Genomic DNA, 23,688 nt, shown 5'->3' with positions numbered 1-23,688 from the left:
TAAAATATCTCAGTATGTTTTTTGTTTACTGTAAGTAATAGAACTGTCAGTGCTGTTCTCAACTGTTCATACTTTCCTGCCAAGAAATGGGAGGAGACGGGCCATTTTATATTGGTAAAGAAGGCATGACATTTCAGAGACTACAGTTTCTATCTGGCCACATGCCCCCTTCCAGCTACAGTGCCATGAGTTGAATTGAGTATGTGCAGGCTGATGTCACAGACAGAATTTCGCCTAGATTGCTTTTCAGTTTCCAACCACAACCGCAGCCTTTTGAGCAATTAATATTGAAAGTCAAAACTGAACTCTACATAAAGTCAAAGCTGCCCCAAACTTAGTCATGGAGACTTTAAGAGAGGCCTTGTAGAGAGTGTGAAACATTATGAGGAGGACCAAACTGACCTGGTGTGTCTATTGTGGAGAAAATCAAATGCTTTTCTGTTAGTCACTGTAATGTCACCAACCTTTGGGTTGTAAAGCACCCAAGTATCAGGCCCTAGCTGCACTATATATTTAAAGCAGTATCATACCACTTTAAACAGCCATGGCTTCCTGCAATGAATCCTGGGAAGGTGTAGTTTGCTAAGGGAGCTGAGAGTTGCTAGGCAATCCATATTCTGCTCACAGAGCTACAAATTTGCAGAATTCCCTGGTTAGAGGGATTGACTGACTACGCCGGGGGATGTTTCTAAAAGTTCTGTTCTTCTACAGCCAGATTGAATTTTGGAAACAGCAGCATGTCTTTGCAAGCATTCATTTGAGAAGATTCAGAAAGCATAAAATTGCCATGAGCTAGTTATAACAACAACAAAAATGGAAAGGGTGCAAGATGGCAGGTGCTGCTTCCAACAGAACTAATAAAACTGGTCAGGTACCAGGCCTAAATTGAAGCATGAAGCCAGCCCCTTCCAGCCTGAAGCAGCTGTTTGAGCAAGCCCAAAGTCCTGCAGCCAGATTTTGGAAATAACTCCCACTGTAGAAGGGAAAAGTCTGATGTAGCACCCACCCTCTGCTGCAGAATAAAGAGAAATTAAATTAGCAGAGCACAGTAAATTGGCTTGGTTATGATTTAAAGATTATACAGTTTTTTACTTCATGAAATGTTAAGCCCATTCCCTTTATAGCAGGCACAGGCAAACTCAGCCCCCCAGATGTTTTGAAACTACAATTCCCATCATCACTGACCACTGGTCCTGTTAGCTAGGGATGATAGGAGTTGTAGTCCCAAAACAACTGGAGGGCCAAGTTTGCCTATGTCTACTTTATAGCTCTCTCTCTCTCTCTGCTAGAAAGGTTCTGCATTCCTGGTTAGGAATGGAGGAGGAATTCAATTCAGTTCACATTTCAAGGCAAATCCACCTAATTCACACTTTTTGAAACAATATGAGAACCCAAACACAGCCATCCTGTGAAATTTGCACTTCTCCGAATTTTGCAATGCAGTTCTCCAGCCAAGTAATGTGTCCAAGAATATATATGCTAGTGTATAAAAATGCATATATCAGTGAAAATAGCATACGGAATGCATTATATTAGGCAAAATTGCTGTGCAAAAATGTGTATATAGGCAAAATTGCGTACAAGCTTGGGTATATTCAGAGAAATAATTCACACTTCAAATGCTGATAATTTTCCATGAGTACTTTAAAAAAAATCACAAGCTGCTATGGAAATGTAGAGCACTGGATTTAAGACTGGAAAAATGAGAAACTGAGCAAAACTGAAATTGACAGACTTACCCATTCCTACCTCTCTTTTGGGTAAATCTGTCAATTTCAGTTTTGCTCTTCTAATGGACTTAAAACCAGTGCTCTACATTTCCATAGCAGCTTGTGATTTTTTTTTTAAGTACTCATGGAAAATTATCAGCATTTGAAGTTGAATTGACAGATTTACCCATTCCTACCTCTCTTTTGGAGGGGACGCGGGTGGCGCTGTGGGTAAAAGCCTCAGCGCCTAGGGCTTGCCGATCAAAAGGTCGGCGGTTCGAATCCCCGTGGCGGGGTGCACTCCCATTGCTCGGTCCCAGCGCCTGCCAACCTAGCAGTTCGAAAGCACCTCCGGGTGCAAGTAGATAAATAGGGACCGCTTACTGGCAGGAAGGTAAACGGCGTTTCCATGTGCTGCGCTGGCTCACCAGATGCGGCTTTGTCATGCTCACCACGTGACCCGGAAGTGTCTCCGGACAGCGCTGGCCCCCGGCCTCTTGAATGAGATGGGCACACAACCCTAGAGTCTGTCAAGACTGGCCCGTACGGGCAGGGGTACCTTTACCTTTATCTTTACCTCTCTTTTGGGGACGCAGGTGGCGCTGTGGGTAAAAGCTCAGTGCCTAGGGCTTGCCGATCGCATGGTCGGCGGTTCGATTCCCCGCAGCAGGGTGAGCTCCCGTCTTTCGGTCCCAGCTCCTGCCCACCTAGCAGTTCGAAAGCACCCCCGGGTGCAAGTAGATAAATAGGGACCGCTTTATAGCGGGAAGGTAAACGGCGTTTCCCTGTGCTGCACTGGTGCTGGCTCACCAGAGCAGCTTCGTCACGCTGGCCACGTAACCTGGAAGTGTCCTAGGACAGCGCTGGCCCCCAGCCTCTTAAGTGAGATGGGCACACAACCCTAGAGTCAGACACGACTGGCTCGTACAGGCAGGGGTACCTTTACCTTTACCTTTTACCTCTCTTTTAGTTCATTAAAAGCAGGTTCCAGTTTTGTAAGTCACCGGCCATTTCCTTCTAAGGTCTACTTTCTGTTTCCTTAAAGTGACAGGCACAACTTGTATAGGATTAATCTATTTAGAACACTAAAAAACCCATGAATCTTCCAGATTCCACTGTTTCCATGGTGGTGGCAGTAGATGCAGAGCCATCAGGAGGAGCCTCATGAGCCACCAGCAACAGCCTCCTCCACCCCCTCGGCCACCACCCCCTCTATACTTCCCCTCCCTCTATGACCGAACCACACAGAGTACCACCCTTGCTGATTGCAGCCTTTGGAGGAAGCTCTTTGTGCCACTGCGAGGAGGGGAAACAGGGTCAGCTGGGCCTCAGAGACCTCCACCTGGGCTTGGACTCCTCCCACCCGCCAATGAGCGCTGCTGCCCGCCCCCCTGGCCAGCTGGTCTGGCCCCCATCCCCTATGAGCCATTGCGCTTCTTCTGTCCTGCTGCTGACAGCACACCCCAGCGTGGAAGTGGGGCACATCAGCAGCAACAGCCAGATGGAGAGATCTGTGAGCTTGGCATCCGCCTGAAGGAGCTGGAGCTGCTGGCACTCACTGGGGACGGCTCAGACCCACAGCAATGTGAGTAATCCAACGGCTGAGATCCCAAAGCCTCTTTGTACAACCCCACCAAATATCCCTGAGGCTCTCTTGGTCTTGTACCATAATGATCCAGACATGTACCCTAACCATCCAGCCCAATGTCTTAAATGTAATACACATGAAAGATTGGGGATATTGAACATGACATTTTACCCCTGCAATCCAGATTTTGAACTATTATACACCCTTTTCTTTCTTAGGTCCCCCATGCACAATAAGCTTAGATAAAGTCACTTATTTATTCTTTTCCTAAGAATACTTAAGCTTGTTAATCTGAAGTTGTTGTTTTTTTGAAGTGACAAACAGGGTTTCTCCATCCTACCCACCCCACCCTTAACATTCTATAATAAATCAGTAAAGAGATATTCCACATTGATCCAACCTACAGCAGAACTTGAAAGACCCATTGATAAAAATACATACCAAGTCACTCTCTACACAGACACCTTCTATGGATGCAATTAAATGACCTGGCATTTCTTATTGTTATTCTAATAACACATTTAAATGCCCTGATAAACGTTCTAATGCATCATCCAAGTGTTTTGGCCAAGAGATTGTAGCAGTTTCAAAACTAGTTTTCATTTTGTAAAAGTCCGGTTTGCTAATCTGAGAAAATATTTTAGAACCTCTTCCAGGTATTTGTGCAAATGAGCAATAGGCTCACCCCAGAAATATTGACGACCATTTCAGATACCAACCTGGAGGTCTTGCACAAGAAATAGTTTTAACATTAAGATGTGGATGCTTTGCTGTGTCAAGCAAGCAGCCCAGGTGAGCTGTAGAGGTTTAGTGAGATCTAAGGGGAGAGCAGGAGGGAGGGGTGGCTTTGGTCAAGGGTGTGGATGGAGGTGGGAGTAGATGGGGTTGGTGAGTGATGCAAGCAGAGAACAGCCCCTTGTGTGTCTGTGTGTGGATAAATAGATATGGATGGGCACTTTAAGTCTTGTTTCATTGCTACTATTTACATATATATTTAGTTTTAATGTTTCTTGTTATTTCTATTTTTATTTTGCAAACCATTTTGAGACACTTTGGTGACAAATAAACGATCTGGAAGAATCCCCCAGTCAGAAGCGGAGCACCTACTTCCTCTTCTTTATTTAGCCCCAGTTTTTATTTAAAAAAAAGAGAGAGAGAGGACTCAGTCAGAACAAAAGAGGGCAGGAAGAAGAAAGCAATCCATTTTTTTAAAAAAAGGTTGTGTCTCCCTTTAAGAAATAACATAGAACGTTAATAAAAGACAACGAGTATATTCCATTTGTGGAGTTTCTCTACCAATGGCCATTGAAATGTATTTGTTTATTATTAGTTTAACTTTGTTAAAGGCTAGAAGGCCTGTAATTGATCTGGCAGGTGGGGGAAGTGTTGGCCCTGTTTGACATTTACTGGGATCTCAATGTGAAGAGATTGAAGGGACATTTATACACATGTGGTGGATTTGTAAGAAAGCCAAAGAGTATTGGGAGATCATAGAATCATAGAATCATAGAGTTGGAAGAGACCACAAGGGCCATCGAGTCCAACCCCCTGCCAAGCAGGAAACACCATCAGAGCACTCCTGACATATGGTTGTCAAGCCTCTGCTTAAAGACCTCCAAAGAAGGAGACTCCACCACACTCCTTGGCAGCAAATTCCACTGTCGAACAGCTCTTACTGTCAGGAAGTTCTTCCTAATGTTTAGGTGGAATCTTCTTTCTTGTAGTTTGGATCCATTGCTCCGTGTCCGCTTCTCTGGAGCAGCAGAAAACAACTTTTCTCCCTCCTCTATGTGACATCCTTTTATATATTTGAACATGGCTATCATATCACCCCTTAACCTCCTCTGATGATATAAAGGTAAAAGGACCCCTGACCATTAGGTCCAGTCGCGGACAACTCTGGGGTTGCGGCGCTCATCTCGCTTTATTGGCCAAGGGACCCGGAGTACAGCTTCCAGGTCATGTGGCCAGCATGACTAAGCCGCGAACCAGAGCAGCACACGGAAACGCCGTTTACCTTCCCGCCAGAGCAGTACCTATTTATCTACTGGCACTTTGACGTGCTTTCGAACTGCTAGGTTGGCAGGAGCAGGGACCGAGCAATGGGAGCGTCACGGGGATTCAAACCGCCGACCTTCTGATCAGCAAGCCCTAGGCTCTGTGGTTTAGATGTTAAGGATCTAATTTCCCAAGAAACCAGAGATGTATTTACTAAATATAGTAGGAAGGAAATATCCAATAAAGTATTTAGTCTTTTCCTTTATGCAATAATTTATGCTCAAAGGTGGAAGGACAAAAATATTCCCACAAAAGTAGAATGGCAGAATAAGCTAATAGAATACGCTGAGCTAGCAATGTTAACTGCAAAGATAAGAAATCAGGATGAGTCGGAGATAAAAGAAGCATGGGGATACTTTGGCAAAGAAATATAACAATCTGATAAACTTCCAAGTGGGGTTAGATCAGGGGTCAGCAAACTTTTTCAGCAGCGGTCTGGTCCACTGTCCCTCAGACCTCGTGGGGGGCCGGACTATGTTGGGGAGGTGAACGAATTCCTATGCCTCACAAATAACCCAGAGATGCATTTTAAATAAAACGACATTCTACTCATGTAAAAACATGCTGATTCCCGGACCATCTGCGGTCCGGATTTAGAAGGCAATTGGGCCAGATCCAGCCTCCAGGCCTTAGTTTGCCTACCCATGGGTTAGATATATGATCAGTAGTTAAAAATAAGCAGAAGAGGGGCGGTAATCAAGGAAATGCAGCTTAATAAGGACTAAATAATACGCCCACAGAGGGATGTGTGTGGAAGTTGAAGAGTGTAAGTTAAATGATGACAATTGTATAATTGATGTACTAAAATATATAAAATTCATTTTTTAAAAAAATACATTTACTGGGATCTCAGAGATGGAGAGAATTTGAGGCAAGATTAGCATGGAGCCAGTCAAACACTTTGCCCCAATTTTGGAAGTATATCATTGATCCTTATTACAAGACTTGGTGGGTATCCTTTAATATTTTAGTCTAAGACACCGTTTCTCAGCCTGTAAATGTGTGAAAATGTAGTCTATCCACCAAGGTTCTTACACAAAAGAATGAGATAGGGACTGTAAAGACTTTGAGACAGCAAATGTCCTGTACTAATTAATATGAAGATAGATAATGACTTTCAGTGGATACTGGTATAAGGTAGAACAGAAAAAAGCATTATAAAATCTCTTGCCAGTGTGGTGTAGTGGTGAAGAGCGGTGGACTCGTAATCTGGGGAACCGGGTTCGCTTCCCCGCTCCTCCACATGCAGCTGCTGGGTGACCTTGGGCCAGTCACACTTCTTTGAAGTCTCTCAGCCCCACTCACCTCACAGAGTGTTTGTTGTGGGGGAGGAAGGGAAAGGAGAATGTTAGCCGCTTTGAGACTCCTTAAAGGGAGTGAAAGGCGGGATATCAAATCCAAACTCTTCTTCTTCTTGAATGGAGCCAATACTTGTATAACCAAGGAGTGCACACTGTATGGAATATAGCAATAAACATGCATAGGATCAGGTTACTCTGTGTATTTATCTGTGGAGGCAGTGGTTGTGGGGATCACAAGATGCAGGGGCAGATTTAGGGCTGTGTGAGCGGTGCACATACTGGGCACTGAGCTGAGGGGAAGCTGTTTCAAAGCCAAGTAAGAAAGGCGCTGGGCTTTGGGAAGGAGGTGTGAGGGCTCTGACAGGGTCCTAAAGTTCTCCTACCCAAAGCCTAGTTTCCCAGCTTTGGAAAGTAAGTAGGTAGGCTCTAGGACCCTGTCAGAGCCTTGTGCCTCCTTCCCAAAGCCGGGCATCTCCTTAACCACCTTTGAGAAGGTAGCTCAAGGGTGCAGGATGGGGGGGCAAATTTTGCGCTCACACAGGGTGCCAATGTACCCAGGTCCACCACTGCTGGATGGTTTGCATTTCTTTAAGTGAAATAATACACATCAAAATCTCAGGGTAGGAGAGACCGTAAGATCATTAAGTCCGGGGTCTAAAATTACCTGGCTGCACCGCTGATAATGACTATTTATTTTATAGTAATATTTATATTTTATTGAAGTGATTTCAATTAAAAGAAATAAGGTGTTACAGGAAAAAAGAAGGAAAGGTGAGGGGGGAGAAAAAAGAGCAATAAAGATACATAAAAAGTGTGTGTGTGTGTGTGTGTGTGTGTGCGCGCACACACACACACACACACACACACACAAAAACACAATATATGATATTCCCATACATTCTTATATATATATTTACTTTAGAGTAAATAAAGTACTGAACTAGGATCCGTGAGATTCAGGTCCAAATCCCTACTAGGCCATGAAGGTTGTACTTTAATATCAGTACATCAAAGGTCAGTATTAATCAGGAGTTGTGTGCTTGGATTTTACATTCTTTTCTCAAAGGACTGTGCATTTGCATTTGTGGTTGATGACTAACATGTGTCATGTTCCATCCCTGTTTCTAGATAAGCTTCTGAAGGCACTGAAAGATGAAAAGACGCAAGATGTAGTGACAGGACTGACTCTGAAGAAACATTTGCCGGCATCATGAGGGCTATTTACGTCTAGCCTCACCTTCTTCTAATGGACTCATTTGTATTATGCATGCTTCTAATGACTCTTCCTTTTTAATCCTACACTGCCGAAGTGGAAATTTCCAACTTATTCTTCAATTAGCATTTTGTACATTTCCCCAATACTAATATACATTTCAAATACAAAGTTTCAAGTTTGCAATTTTTCAACAGATAACTGAATGTGTGCTGTTGGCATCGACACCAACATCCTGTTTATTTCAGATCTCTGACTGCGCCATTCATGACAGTGTCATGGACTGGCTGGACACAGAGGAGTGGTGGGAGGCACCAGCTTGGGAACTCCCAAGGGAAGAAGGCTCAGAGCCAGGGAGTTGTGGTGGGACAACAAGGAGTGGTCAGAGGGAGAAGACGGGGGGAGGAGGAGGAGGTGCCTGAAGCTGAAGAGGTTACAGGGTTTAGTGAGCAGGAAGAGGCTGTGGCAGAGAGCAGCCCAGAATCAGAGGCAGAGGCTTAGACAGGCTACGGAAGAAGCCAGGGAGTCTCCCCCTCCTGCTGCAACCAGCTCCCCTCCTCTGCTGGTTTCCTCGAACCCAAAGAGGTATGAAGAGGGTGGTAGTAATGAAGACAGTAATGGTGGAGAAGTCTCAGGTTCCTTGGGAAAGACCTGGAGGAGGAGGAGATTTAGAGAGCTGTAGGAAGGCAGGGACCTTCAGTCCTCACAACTGCTGCGTTGGGGCAAGACCTACTGGGAAGAGTTGCTGTGCTCACTAGGCCTGAGCTGTTTTGTTTCTTTGAATAAAGAGTTAATTTCACTGGCACCTTGTGAGTTATTGCTGACCTGCCCCTGACTCCCACCTCAATGGTATGCAGTGCAGTTCTAAGTATAAAAGAAAAGGCTCCAGTTCCTCCTGTCTTATATATCCTCTCCACTGTATTCAAATCCTCTTTGGAGAGCCGGTGTGGAGTAGTGGTTAGAGTGCTAGACTTGGACGTGGGAGATCAGTGTTCTAATCCCCACTTGGGTGACTTTGGGCCAGTCATTGTCTCTCAGCCTAACCGAGCTCACAGGATTGTTGTGAGGGTATTAATGGAGAGGAGAAGAAGTTAGCTCTTTTGAGAAGAAATGCACTAAAAGCAATAATAGCAATAATAAACAAAAACCACATAATTTCTGTGCAATTGGTTGCGGGGAGGGGAGTGAGTGATATGGCAGAGATGGTGCATGTGCTGCCTCCTCCTCGGAAGTAAGCCCTATTCACTGCAAAGGGACTTCCCCCCAGGTAAAAGAGTTCCACAGCACAAGGAGGGGTGCCAGAAATGAACAACAGAGGAAGCAGGAAGAAGTTGAGGCACGCAGGAGTGAGGGAAATGGGACCTGCTTATGGGGAGTAAAAAGCATGGGAAATAACAAGACAAGGCAGGCATAAAGGTAAAGGTAAAGGTACCCCTGCCCGAACGGGCCAATCTTGACAGACTCTGGGGTTTGTGCGCCCATCTCACTCAAGAGGCCGGGGGCCAGCGCTGTCCGGAGACACTTCCGGGTCACGTGGCCAGCGTGACGAAGCTGCTCTGGCGAGCCAGAGCCGCACACGGAACGCCGTTTACCTTCCCGCTGGTAAGCGGTACCTATTTATCTACTTGCACCCGGGGGTGCTTTCGAACTGCTAGGTTGGCAGGCGCTGGGACCGAGCAGCGGGAGCGCACCCCGCCGCGGGGATTCGAACCGCCGACCTTTCGATCGGCAAGCCCTAGGCGCTGAGGCTTTAGCTGAGGCAGGCATAGTGATATGCCAAAGACATGTTCAGGGGAAAGCATATCAGAAAAACTTTTGGGTTGGGAGAAAAGTTGGGTTTTGCTACAGGACATCTGAAATGTGAGCAGATGAGGGAATCCTCACCCCAAAATGCAGGAACAGGCAGCGTTGGAAGTGAGATTTTGGGTAGTGCCGATGGGGCCATGGAGAATTCTCATTTTAAAAGATGTACTTTATCCACTAGATGGCAGAATGCAACAATATTTATACATTTGGAAAATGTTACAATACTTTTTAACCAGGTGAGATGGCCTGTTCTAACCTTTCCTCCATTTATGAAACATTTCAAATCAACATCTTATATTCCACATCACCTCTTTCACTAGCAACAAAACAATCTGCCAAACAGCTGTAATCTGACACTTTAGGATTGATTAGCTGCAGAAATGCCACTGAAAATAGTTTTAACATGCCTGAGGATCTGCACGACAGGATAAAACCCAACAGCTGCTGTCTTCATCTTGGAATTGAGTCTAGAAGGTGGCCTTGTGGCTTGCAACATCTGGACTAATTTTGGACTAATTTTTAGTCTTTATTTTTCTTTTATTATTATAATTTTTTACTTTACCTCTTCTCCCCATCCCCTGCTTTGTATTTGGTGAAGAATTCTGCATGACTCAAGAGCTTGCCAATATTTTGTGAAATTTCAGCTGGTCCTCATAAAAGGTATTGCCCTACTGTGGATGTTGTTGTTAAAAAACTACTTGCCAAAGGGAGGGGAGGCATTACAGGACAATGATATAGAACATTTCTTCCTTCCATCTCCTCCCCAATTACTTGCCCTGCTCAGGAAGAAGAAGAAGAGAAGAGTTTGGATTTGATATCCCGCTATATCACTACCCTAAGGAGTCTCAAAGCGGCTAACAATCACCCTTCCCTTCTTCCCCCACAACAAACACTCTGTGAGGTGAGTGGGGCTGAAAGACTTCAAAGAAGTGTGACTAGCCCAAGATCACCCAGCAGCTACATGTGGAGGACCAGAGACGCGAACCCGGTTCCCCAGATTACGAGTCTACTGCTCTTAACCACTACACCACACAGGACAAACATCATAAACACCAACCTTTGGCAGGGAAAGATCTCTCCGCTGAAGATGCTGGGCCCCATCTGCACTACACATGTAAAACAGCGTCATACCACTTTAAACAGTTATAGCTTCCCCCAAAGAACGCTGAAAAGTTAAACATGCTGATAGTTGTTATAAGGCCCCCCTTCCCCTTGGAGAGCTACAGTTCCCAGAGTGGTTAACAATCAACCCCTATTCCCAGAAAATTCTGGGAATTGTAGCTGTCTGGGGGGAATGGGGTGTCCTAGCAACTCTCAGCAGCCTTAAAAAACTACAGTTCCTATAATTCTCTGGGGGAAGCTATAACTTTTTGTATTATAAGTGGTATGATACCACTTTAAATGTGTAGTGCAGATGGGGCAATACTGGGATAGTACACAATACTGGGCTGGGCAGGCAAATAGTCTGACCTGATAGAAGGCAGCTTCCTACATTCCTCAGGGGCTCAGCACATGAAATTTTGCATCCTTGACCAGGAGCATCAGGTGTGGCAGGGCAGAGCTGCCCTCCTGGCAGCTGCATTGCTGCAATGTATGTGGGTGCGGCAAGGACAGGGGCAAGGTCAGGGCTGTGGAGACTCACTGAGTTAATCCAGCACTCTCACTGGTGCATCTAGGCACCTCTAACCCTTGCCACCACCCTGGCCACAAAAGCTGCAGAAACGCAGGAGTTAAAGAGACTAGCTTCATCTCCACCACACCAACCATTAGTGGAGTGAGGTTCTGGAACGGAAACTAGGATTCTGGCATGAAGAAGCAATGGCTACTCCACTGTTTCTAATGGAGTCAAATACAGGATTAGAATTGTGTGTCTAGATAGGGTTGCTACACACGGGGGGGGGGAGAGAGAGAGAGAGAGAGAGAGAGAGAGAGAGAGAGAGAGAGAGAGAGATAGATTAGCAGATGCCTCACATAAGGACATAACAAGAGCAGTGACCAGAAGGCCTGCAAAATTAGTTCCTACTGACTGGTTCTCATGTGAGACAAGAAGACACAGATATTCTCTGTTCCCTAATATGAAGCTGAGAGCTTCTGGACAGAGCCCTGCAGACACACCTTTCTTATAATCCAGTTAAACCACTCATTCCAAAACACAGTAGGGTAGGAGTAACTGAGCAACTCGGACAAAGCCCGTTGTTGTTGTTGTTAACAACAAGGAGGCACAGGGAGGCATTTAAAGCACCCGTTGTCTGTGGCTCAGCTTGCATGAGAGAAAATGGTTTGCAGTCTCCACTATGAAAAAGGCAGGGCTTCATTGTTGCCTTAATTGCTGCCTTCACTGGGAAGATGAAGAGAATTAAAGAGCACAGTAGAGGCCTATGTTCAGGGAGCTGCACCCCAAGCATATGTCTATATTATTCACTTAGAAAAAATTATAAACCACCTAACCAGGAAGAATCTCCAGGCACTGTAACGTGTTATAAAACAATTGTGAACAAGGAAAATAAGTAAAATTTAAAATCCAAATACACCATACTAAATTGTGTGTCTAGGTAGGGTTGTTGAAACATATTTTCCTTTTCCGTTTTGAAGGTGTTTAGTGTAAGAGCGTAAGAGCCCTGCTGAATCAGGCCCAGGGCAACCTGTTTTCACAGTAGCCAAGCAGATTATTACAGGAAGGCTGCAAGCAGGACCCGAGTACAACAACACTCTTTGTACCTGTGATTCGTAGCAAGTGGTATTCAAAGGAACAGTGCCTCCGACGATGGAGGGGGAAGACACACATTGCAGCCACTGATAGCATTGTCCTATGTGATACCTAAAGCAGCAAAACAAGGGTGCGTGCCTAATGTAAATTGGGGTGAAGGGAGGAAGAGCCCTTTGCCAGGTCTTGCATAGTTAGGGTTGCATAATACAGAGGAAAACAAGGAACAGAAAATATACTAGCGGCCTGATGAGATTCCCCAGATGAACCTCCAAGGCTTTCTTGCCCATCCCTACTTTAGAGAGAAAATTTCACATAACAACCGGGGACAAGGGCACCAATTCCTATCCCACATTTTTCAATTATGCTTGTCAGAGTGTAATTGTCAGGTACAATTTATCCTCATCCTGGAATGCATTCTTCTAAATTGACCCATCTATCTAAAGTGTAATCAGAGAAACACCATTTAGAGAAAGATTGAGCTTGTAGACTTTTTTTTTTTTTAATAGCAACATTCTGCATGCTTTCTTTTCAGGATTCTTAACCATTCAGTCTTTTTTAAAAAAAATAAATCTCTACAGTGCATCACCCTGGCAGACATCTCTGAGTGGAGATACAATAGCCTCCGGCACAGAGTGTCTACAGTGATATTCATGTCCTCCCTCCCCAGAATGCATCAAATTCTTCCGCTTCAGAAATCCAACACTGTTTTGGCTTCTCAGTGATGGGAACAGTTAGATACAGAAACCATTTAGAGACAAGGAAGTGTTTGAGATTTATTTTGTTACAAGAGAAATATGTTAGCTTCCTAATCAGTTTGTTCTAGTGATCCTACTCATGTTAAATGAAACCTAAAACCAAACATAAACCCGTGTGTGTGTGTGTGTGTGTGTGTGTGTGTGTGTGTGTGTTTAAATGGAAGTATGGCTTATCAAGTTTATAAAAAAAAACACACCTTAAAGTTTGATACTACCTCTGTTCACACTAGGAAAGTACATGTGATAAATTGAACTTCTGTTTCCTTGTGACTTTAACTCTTCATTTAAAGGGGAAATAACACTGATTTATTTGAGAATAATAAATATATTACAACCAAAAGGTTTAAAAGTGACGAGGAACCAGTGGCCCTCCAGATATTACTGGACCACAACTCCCATCATTCCCAGTGGCCAAGCTGTTTGGGGATGACAGGAGTTGGAGCTCAAAGGTATCTGGAGGATCAGAGGTTCCCCATCTGAACTTAAGAGTTAAACAAGTGCAGCTGTTCTTTCACTCTCCATAGTGACAGGAAAAACTGGTGTGTGCTTAATTTTACCCTGTGTCTTTTGGAATACATTCACCTATGTCAGATAGAGCATGCTGTGAATTTTAATGAAATTATGAATTCACTTCTACATAAGTGAGAGTGTGTGCCCAGGGCAGATTAACCAGTGTTTGTGAGCTTATGAAAAGCAGTTTTGCAGCATTTAAAGGGCATTCTGGTTGGTTTGTTTTTAAGTTGGTGATTGAAATTAATGATCGTTACAAACAGCTCTTTGAAGGATTAAAAGAAAGGACAACAGCCCACCCAACAGAAGTGGGGTAGAGGAAGACCAATGACACAATCCACTGTGGAATCTCTTCTAAGTTCCCAATATGTTCTGAAAGCAGGAGGGAGGGAAATGTGCTTGAATTCTTTTTGAAAAGCAATCTATATGCACTCTTGGAGAAGCAAGCCTAAAAGTAAGTCTGAAATAATAATAGTGGGATCCTGGAGACCAGGCACCTTAAAGTCCCAGGCTACGTATCCTCAAGTTCAGAAAAAGTTCAGAGCAGAGTGAAATGCACTTAAGGATTTATTAGTATTACCATGCTGTTGCAGTAGTTTCATAATAAATGTATGTGATTTCATTGTGCTGCCTGAAGTACACTTCAGTAGGTATGGTGTTCTGTTCAGAAAAGGAATGTTATATGATTGTACCCAGGCAAGGGAGCGGAACCAGAATAAATGTATACTTCTGCATGAGACATATCTTTCTATTTGTTATGTTGCAAGGCTCAAAATTATTTTCTGCAAGAGCCTGTTAGAGATGCTGAAACACAGAGAGGGGGGAAGAGAGAGAGTTAAAACTCTTAAAAATGCACTTGGTTCTCTGTAGCTTTGAGATTCTGAAAAGGTTCCCATGTACTGACCCTGAGTGTCCAACAGCCAGAAGAGTCTTTATAGGTTCAGAGGGCCTAGTGACTGTTATCAGAAAGTATGCATATACAACTTCATAAAGAAAGGACACACGGACACACGGACACACACACACACACACACACACACACACACACACACACAAAATAGGGTGTATAGCCCTGGATATGTCATATTTGAAAGTATTGTATTGTAAGGCTGTAAAATGACAAAGCGTTATTTCCTGCAAAGGGGACTGTGAGGGGGAAATACAATGACTGCATGCTGCTGTCTGAGGTAAAATTGGAGACAGGATTTATACAGAATATGGTTATATGTGGGTGTTTGCTGAACAGACCATGTGATGCTGTGAGCAGCCAAAGAGACCCAAGAGCTGCTGAGATTCCTATGAAAGCGAACGGCATGTGAAGAATCAATCAGCAGTCCTGAGGTAAACCTAGGTGTGCCAGCAGTGCTGAGATCTTGCCCAGCTGGTAAAAGAGAAATTCTGGAGAGACGCTTAAACCTATAAACACCCCAAAGAGGCAATTGGGCAAAGAATCAGGGTATATCGGCTGTTCAAGATGTCAGCAAGGATTTCTGATTCCCATCTGCTCAACAAGAGCAACAACAAAAACTTGTAGCCTGATGCAGCACCCTGATGTACCTCATCTCTGAGCATTGCTGTTCCCCAGCTGTAAAATGGAACTTTATAAATTCTGTTATAATTTGCTGTTTCTTAAAACTGCAAGTACAATTGTCTCCATGCTGTACTAATCACTTCTCTCCAAGTTTCAATATTCTACATCTGCAAAGTATTAGTATTAAATTAGTTGCCTTCAACCAGATCTTTGTGTAGCTATCTAACCCTGGTCTGCAGTAACTCAGATGTAGATTTGTATTTATTTAAGTAAGTTAACCCAGAATCACTGCGTGCAGTCGGTAGATGGTTTTGGCCCATAAGCCACCATTTTGTACCTATTTCCAGTTGGTGGAATGATCCCACAAGCCTGAAGTTGTCCATTGCTGAAATAGTCTAAAGGGTTGGCAGATCTGGGCTGCCAAGGCATAGCGAGTGGCCCACCAGTCCATGGCAAAATTGGGCACCTCTTCGGTGTTGCCATTTCTCCATTCCAGTGCTAGCAGAGAGAAACTTAACTCCTAAAGATTGTGTATTACCAACTCATCTAGCTGTGAATGGAATGCTGAAAATTGGTGAGCCTGCTATGAAAGAAGTGTGTTTGGTTTAGCTGGGATTTAAAATCCATAGGTGGCCTAAATCTCAAATATCCCCTTCTTGTATTGACCATGCATGAATGGAAGAAGCAAATTAGCGCAATCCACCTCAAACCTGTTTCAGCACTAAAATGGCTTCTGTCACATTGGTTGATGATCTTCATAATGAGAGAGACTTGGAGCTGGAGAACGTGGCCTTGTTTACTCTCTCACAGTGACATTCAGTATCATCAACCATGGCATCCTCCTGGAGCAACTCAGAATTGCCCCTCTCCATATGAATCTACCCAGACCCTGAGATCATAATCGAAGGCCCTTCTTCATGTGCTTCTTCTATGAGAGGTCTGGAGGGTGGCAAAACAACAGGGCTTTTCTGCAGTGGCTTCTCTGTGGAATGCTCTCCTCAGGGAGGTCCACCTGGTGCCTTCATTACTCATTTAGGCGCCAGGCAAAAAACATTCCTCTTCAACCAGGCCTTTGGTTATTATCTTATACCCCTTTGCAAATGTGTTTATGGTGGGGCTATTGCTTTGTTCTTGTTTTCATCGTGTATTTTGTGCTTTTATATTGTACTTTTAAGTTGTGAACCGCCCTGAGAACTGTGAGTGAAGGGAGGTATACAAGTTTAATAAATAAAATAAACTGAGGGCTTGGAGTTGGAGGCACAGTCATGCAGGGGTTCCACTCCTACCTGCATTTCCGGCCATTTTCAGAGAGTGACACTAGAGGACTCCTGCTCAGCCCTACGGCAGTTATGAGGTTCAACCTTGTCATCCCCCATCCCTGCCAATGTTTAATTCAGCTTATGTTTTTAAATTGGACAGAAGCTGGTTTCAGGGGAAACGCACCAAACAGCAGTACCAAACTCAAGGATAGATATGGATTGTGGCTAATGTCATGTGTCCATGGCTTCAAACACCAGCAACGGGAGTGCACTGGAGCCAGAATAAATGGCAATGTGTACACAGTCTTAGAGTCCAAGATGAATTTGTGTTACAAACATGAAGCACCATTCAAGTGGTAGCTGACTTATATTGACTGACGTATGTCTCTAGTATGCATGGAATCCATATATTGCTGTCAGAGTTCTTATAAGATCACTGGGTCAAATATGTCAATATATCTACCCTTAGCCATGCAGCAATTTTCAACCAATAAAGTTCACAAACTTTAGACACCTATCATTAACAGTTATTGCGCATATAAAGTTAGGGTCTTTTTGTGTACACTTATCTTTCTTAAACAATATATTCAGTCATTTTGGAGTAAATAAAATTGCATGTAAAAGCATTTAGTGGTTAGCAAAAGTCATTTTCAAAAAAATTCCCAAGGAAAAATATGCTTTCAAAGGAGGTTTTCTACAGTATTGCATGCAGCCGCCTATGCTCGCACAGAGGTGATCTCTAACTGAAAAACTGTGTTGCAACTATTGACATACAAAACGTTTAATATATATCAAATTATTTATACACCATATTTTGACTCCATGATTGCATCGTGCTCACAGATACCGTATGTTAAGAGTATCCTCTTTCCAGCAATGTCCCCTTTAGTCTTGAAACAATTATCCTGCTTGCAACTTCTACAAATTACACAAACATGTTACCAACAAAATGAATTGCTTATTGAATAAGGATATTATGACAACTGTATCTACGAAGTATGCACAGAGGGCAGGTTTATAAAATACTTACTTAGATAATTAAATTGTAAATGATACAATTTAAAATATGTATTGTTTGAATGAATTAGGATTCATCAGTATTTCCCTATGACAAAATATGTTAGCCAGAAACCAGTGCAAAATTATGTGTCCCATTGACTTAGGTAAGTATAGCTCCACACTGGATTAGGACTATTTAAGTGAATAGCAGGTTTCTTCTTAATAATGACTTCAAAAAGTTACTACATAATCCACTTTTCGATCTCTGTCTTGCAGAGGCCTCAGGAATGAAATTAAATTTATGGCCAAGAGGCCAAAGGGCTTAAAACCCTGAAGGAATTTATACTTAAGCACCTTGCATGGCTGATATTCAAGATTCTAAAATGTAATACTCCTCCAAGCCTTCTAATTTGGTTAGTTTAAAGTATGTTTTCAAACAAATAAATTTACATTCTCAACTAAGTAAAACTGAAATTATTAGTATGATTCAAAACCTAATGTAGGATTTGATTAGTACTAAATTGAGCTATTTTCAAAATAAAATTAAGAATCCACTACAGAGGTATTTAGTTCTGTTTAACTGAAATATTAAATAGTTGATATTAAATTCCCAACAAGCAGCCCTCAATCTGGGACCATGTTCCTTCTTACCTCATGCTGCCCACCTCACCCACTCCCAGGAGAGGGAGGCAGAAAAGTCCTAGGGTGTTAGCAGCACCAGAGGAACATACCATCAAGCCAGTGTGTCAGAAATTCACCTACATTAATCAGGATTCAGTTGTCCTTCCTTCAAGTAGATGGAACAGTGATGTCAGAAATTCACCTACATTAATCAGGATTCAGTTGCCCTATTTTTCATACCCACTGTTGACTACATTTTTGGAACAAACAACAATTGAATACACACAATGTGAATGTATTGCAATGATACAATTAGTTTTGATTGGCTGATAGATTAAAATATTATTTTTATTAATCTTGTGGGTGACTAAGTTTCTTTGGTTCTTCAATACAGTTGTCTCACTAGCCTATGTATATATCACTCAGTTGATTTTAAAATTATTTTTGCTGGTAATTTATGGTTATTTAGTTTCTTTTGTAGGTTGATCATTTCTATAAATATACACTAACTATTTATTTACATGATGATTACAAAAATACAATTTTATTTATATGCAATTTATTGACATAACAAGAAAACAATTGACACCAAAAGGTTCTGCGATTACTAGGACCTTTGGCAAGGACTTATTATATATCATGACAGTTAAGTTGCACACTTGGAAATATATTTTTCATATTTAATGTGTTTGCTTAAAAATTCTGTGCTTTACTTTAAACTGTTTCTGTTTGTTTGTTTGTTTGTTTGTTTGTTTTATTTGTTTTATTTGTTTCTCTGCAGTAGTAAAGACCAAAGAAACTCACCAGGGGGAACAAACAAAATTAGCTGATCAGAGGACAAAGTTGAGGCTGAATAAATTAATAGGCTCAAGGGAATGTTTACTCTGGTAGACATCAATACACGCAGTATGATACCCCATAGGCAATTTCTATTTGCCCTAAAGTTACATTATAAATTAAGCAACTAAAATGTGTGTGTTTTTTGTAACAGTCCACCATTTTTATTTTTATTTTGCAGTTGCCCGAGGTGAGCCTGCAAAGTTTCATTCTGCTATTTTGAGGCTGTGTTTTCATGACAGTGCAATAGAACAATGAATGACTTCCAGAACTTACAGCCCTGGGTTTGGCAAAACATCACTTCCCACACTGCCACTCATAGCAGAGATGGGGAAGCTGCAGCACAGCAGAGACTGCTTGACTGCAGCTCCAATCCTCCCTAACCACTGGCTATGCTGGCTGGGGCGGATAGGGAAGTTAACATCTGGGAGGGCTGCAAGGTCCCACCCCTGATTCACAGAACACTGTTTTGTCTCATAGACTTGTTTACTTATTTACACTTTAAGAAAAGACTGTAGTCAACCCCCAAAGATATGGTGATTCCTTAAGTTTGCGTAGTCACTGGTTGAGTGTAATCAGAGTCAGTCTGTTAAGCTGCTTCTGGCATCACTTCACTGGACATCATTGTTTACAAGAGAAGGACAGAGCTCTGTGTGAAACAAGAGGGTTGTGTCTTTTTTTTTTTTAAACAGGTGTATTCATTATTCCAGACTGAGACAGACTCAAGGTTCTCAAATTTACCAGTTCCGCCATGTGTTCAGAATGAAAACCTTTTTGAATGTAGGGCACATTCAAAGAATTTGTTTTCACTGGGAGGTTCCAGGTAGCATTTCTGTTTTCTTTCCCATTTCACAGTGAAGAGAGGCAGAGCACTGAAAGCAATTCTGTGCAACTCAACAGTAACATTACACCAGCTCTTTAGACACCATTTATGCTAGCGTGCCTCTTTACTGTTCTTTTCCTCTTTGTCGGTTTTGGATTATGAGCAACGATTGTGACTTTGGGGATATTTACAAAGGACTCTTCACATCAGATTTGTACGGTTTAAATGTGGTCTCTAGGCAGAGCTGAGCTCTATTGCTTTGTTGCCATCAGTCTTTTTGATACTGTATCAGCTGAACTACAAATATATGAATATATGGCCCTTAGTTTTCATATTATTACTATGGTTTTTTTCTGAATAAAAAAAGTTTACTTTTTTTACATGCACAAGTTGCTACAGAATGATCTATATTTGTGCTTCCCAAGCTCTTAACATAATAGAATATTAGACAGGCAGATGGCTGAAATAATGTCTCCAACAACGAAGGCTTCATGGAACAAGAGGTATGTGACAGATAGTTGCATATCATAAATATAATACATCAATATTTTACAACGGTTGCCTGGGAACACCTGCCTTATAGGTAGAGAACGGATCGTCAGACTGACTACTCTATTTACTCACTTTTCTTTTTAATCCAGTGTTGATTGTTTCAGAATAGAAAAAAAATGGCATTGCTTTGGCACAAGCCACAAGAAGTCTGAATTAACAGCTAGAGGGCCTACAAGTGATGTGATGCAAACTTTCACCGCAAGAAGCCATCAGACCTGAAATTCAAACATGTCTGTTTGTTTCTTGGCTAGCTTAGCAACTTCTTCTCTTATTGCCTTCACCAGAGCAGCTGTGGAAAGGTTGTTGAGTGGGCTATCCAATGGGTAATTTTCTGTTAGGCTCTGTTGAGAAGCAGCAGAAGGCGGCAGTGGGACTTGTTCCAGGCCAGAGTGCATATTTGCTGGTTGACTGTATTGACGAGGAAGTCTTGAAGGAGAGTGGTTGTGTTGGTAGCGTGGCCGTGAATAAGCTTCTATGTAGCCAGGAAGCGGGACCTAAAGAAGATATTAAGTAGACAAATAAATTGCCCTAAGGTTTGCTCTTAAACACAAGACATAATTTGTGCAACGGTTGCATGAGGAAAGAGGCTACTTGTGGGCGCAGTCAGAAAAATAGCTATGTATTTACAAAAGCAATTTCTGAGTGGAAATTATTGCATGGATTATTTGCAACAATTTTGTGAGTTGCCCAACCTGCTCCATTTCCAAGAACCATTTCATGGTAGCAAACTATTATTTATTTATAAAACTTTAATGGCACATAATGTAATACAAAACTCTAGGAGGAAGCCTCAAACTCTGCACTTGCTTCTTCAGAGGGAGTGTAACCCAATTTAGATTCCAATCCCAGATCTGGGAACTGCCCATCCATAGAGTCTCCATGTTATCTGGATTCAGTCACAATTTATTAACCTCATCCAGCTCACCAGCTTAGGACACACACACAGCTATTCCTGATTCACATGCTATACAGAAATAGTGGTGGTATACTGGCAGCATATATTAAATAGCATTGGGGTCAAAATCAAGCCTTGTGGTACCCTACAGATCAACTGCTGAGAAAAAAGGCACAGTCTCCCAATACTACTTTCTGGAATCAATCCTGGAAGTAGGAGCAAAACCACTGCAAACAATTCACAAAGGCAGTCTAGGATAATACTGCCATCAACATATTAAAAGCTGCTGACAGATTCGGGATATTCAACACTCTTCAACCAAGTCTGATTCTGTTCCCCAAACAATACCTAAAACCAGGCTGGAATGGGTCGAAATAATCAGTTTTATCCAAGAACATTTATACACAGGTGTATTGGTGGCCAGGGGTAGTTGGCATATACTTGTGGGCCCAGGTTTTTTTTGGGGGGGGTAGGAGTAGCTGCCCAACTTCCTCCTTCAAAACAGTGGAGACCACCCCCTCAGACAACAAAACAATTGTCACACCCTGGAGTTCCCCTTTGTCCTGGCAGGGCTGTGGGGAGAAGGGATCTTAATGGGACATATGGTGGAATTCTGCCAAAGTTCATAAATTTTGGAAACAAGTGATTACAGAAATCAGTATACTTATAGGGGAAAGGGCAATTCTAGACTCTAAACCCTGTATTTTCTCTATTTTCAATAAAGGTAATGAGGATATTATGTGTAAAGAGTTACTTCTCTATCTTCTGACAGCCACTCAAACAGGAATGCTATACCCTAGATAACTGGTTCAAGAAAGATATGTTCATTGCTATCTCACAGATATTGACTTTTAATACTTGAGAGGCTAGGGATGATACTGATTTCACCTCTATTTGGAGGGTGATTTTTAAAAAATATATGACTTCACAATCACATGGATTGCAAATCCCTTCGAAATGTGATTTTATTTGGCGGCGGCGGCGGCTCCCTCGGCCAGTAAAGCAAGATGAGCACCGCAACCCCACAAGTCATCTGCAACTGGACCTAACGGTCAGGGGTCCCTTTACCTTTATAAACAGGCAAGTGCTTTTTCTTCTTTTCTGTTTCCTTTGTTGTGCAATGTAACTTGTGTTATTATGCACCGTTTATAATTTTATATTTGTATCATTTTCATTCATTCCTGAATGGTTATTTTGCTTTTGACTTTATTATCAAGAGCACTTGGTGATGAACTTATATTATTTTATTGTTAATGTTTGTTTTCTCTTTGTGTGTATTATCTATTTTTGTTGTTCAATATATTTATTTAAGAATGTCTAAATTTGAATAACGGTCTACTCTTCCATCTAGGGCCAGATGCCCCTGACTCCAGATATCAGGTAGGAGACAAAAGTGGCTTTTCTGTGGTGTTGTGTCAACTATTACTGAATTTACTCATATGGTGTCTACTTTATCCACTTTGAGGAACCCATTCGAAACCATTTTATTGCCCTGACCAGGGGCATTGTTTCCTCCTGTCTGCTTTTAATGTTTTATTGCTATTTATTGTTGCTTTTGCAGTTTTATGATCCAATGTGGTTTTATTGCCATTTTAAATTTTAATTGTTGTGGATTTCTGTTTTGATATTGAACTTGTAATTCATTCCTTTAATTTGTTTGTTTTTATCATTCTTCTTGGATGACTTGAACGACAAAGTATAAATATTTAAAAAATATGTTTACTTCTCAATTTTAATAGCTTTATAGAAATATGAGTGGGAACACACCAAATTGCTCATCGTTCCCCAAACCACAGTGTACTAGTAGTGGGTTGCCCATCAATAAAGCTCCTGATGGATAATTTACAGTAAAGGCACATTTATCTTCTCTCAATAATTTAAACTGCATGGGAAAGTTTCAAATCCAGTATTGGACTCTGTTGATTCATTGCCTCCAAGGCTGTCAAATATTAAATCCTGGAGTGATTTAATACCTCCAATGTGTTTCCATAATATTTAAATGATCTTAGCAATCTTACAACGGTCTAAATTGGAAGGTTCCAGACCAAGCTAGCAATCTAATCTACAGTACTGATTACAAGGTGCCAACATAATGTTTTATACAGAATTTGCAAACTGGAACTTGTTTATCAATCTGAATCTGTACCAACAATCTTTCATTCTGTGTGCACCCGATATGGCTCTATCTCTTAATTAGACAAGTACTCTCTGAATCGCTGAATAAACGATTCTCAAGTTTGAAATTGTCAGTACTATATATTATATCTTATCTTATAAAAGCATATTCCCAGACATTATAACAACACCTTATATCCAGTACCTAGAAAGAAGCAGTCCAGATTTGATAAATTTACTTCTAAAACACCTGTTAGATGCTGAGTCTTTTTGCCACCCCGTTGCTTACTCGTATTTATGCACTGCAGGGCCCTTATTACTTCATCTATGTGAGGCATAAAACTAAAATCTGTGCAGTACCAAGATGCAAGTGACAATAAAATTCAGTCAAAGCAAAGCACATTTGCTT

General features: G+C 42.1%; 2 protein-coding genes across 5 annotated transcripts in view; one reads left to right on the top strand and one right to left on the bottom strand.

Annotated features, from left to right (window-relative positions):
• The first annotated feature begins 2,841 nt into the window (after positions 1-2,841).
• Positions 2,842-8,040, top strand: LOC309520029 (uncharacterized protein C11orf91 homolog). The gene is made up of 2 exons (XM_082201393.1): positions 2,842-3,294; positions 7,785-8,040. Exons 1-2 carry the CDS (start codon positions 2,874-2,876, stop codon positions 7,868-7,870), a joined length of 507 nt encoding a protein of 168 aa, XP_082057519.1. The 5' UTR covers positions 2,842-2,873; the 3' UTR covers positions 7,871-8,040.
• Positions 8,041-17,202: 9,162 nt separating this feature from the next.
• The window catches only part of KIAA1549L (KIAA1549 like), a 150,706-nt gene continuing 144,220 nt past the window's right edge, over positions 17,203-23,688 (bottom strand). For all 4 annotated transcript variants that reach the window (XM_082231517.1, XM_082231518.1, XM_082231519.1 and 1 more), the window contains one exon: positions 17,203-20,763. In XM_082231517.1, the coding sequence (XP_082087643.1) occupies positions 20,479-20,763 (285 nt within the window). In that variant the 3' untranslated portion in view covers positions 17,203-20,478. The remainder of the gene's footprint in view (positions 20,764-23,688) is intronic.

The sequence above is a fragment of the Podarcis vaucheri genome (genome assembly GCF_965113315.1).
Source record: "Podarcis vaucheri genome assembly, chromosome: 1".
In the NCBI taxonomy this organism is placed as follows: domain Eukaryota; kingdom Metazoa; phylum Chordata; class Lepidosauria; order Squamata; family Lacertidae; genus Podarcis; species Podarcis vaucheri.
This window is presented reverse-complemented; position numbering and strand designations above follow the sequence as displayed.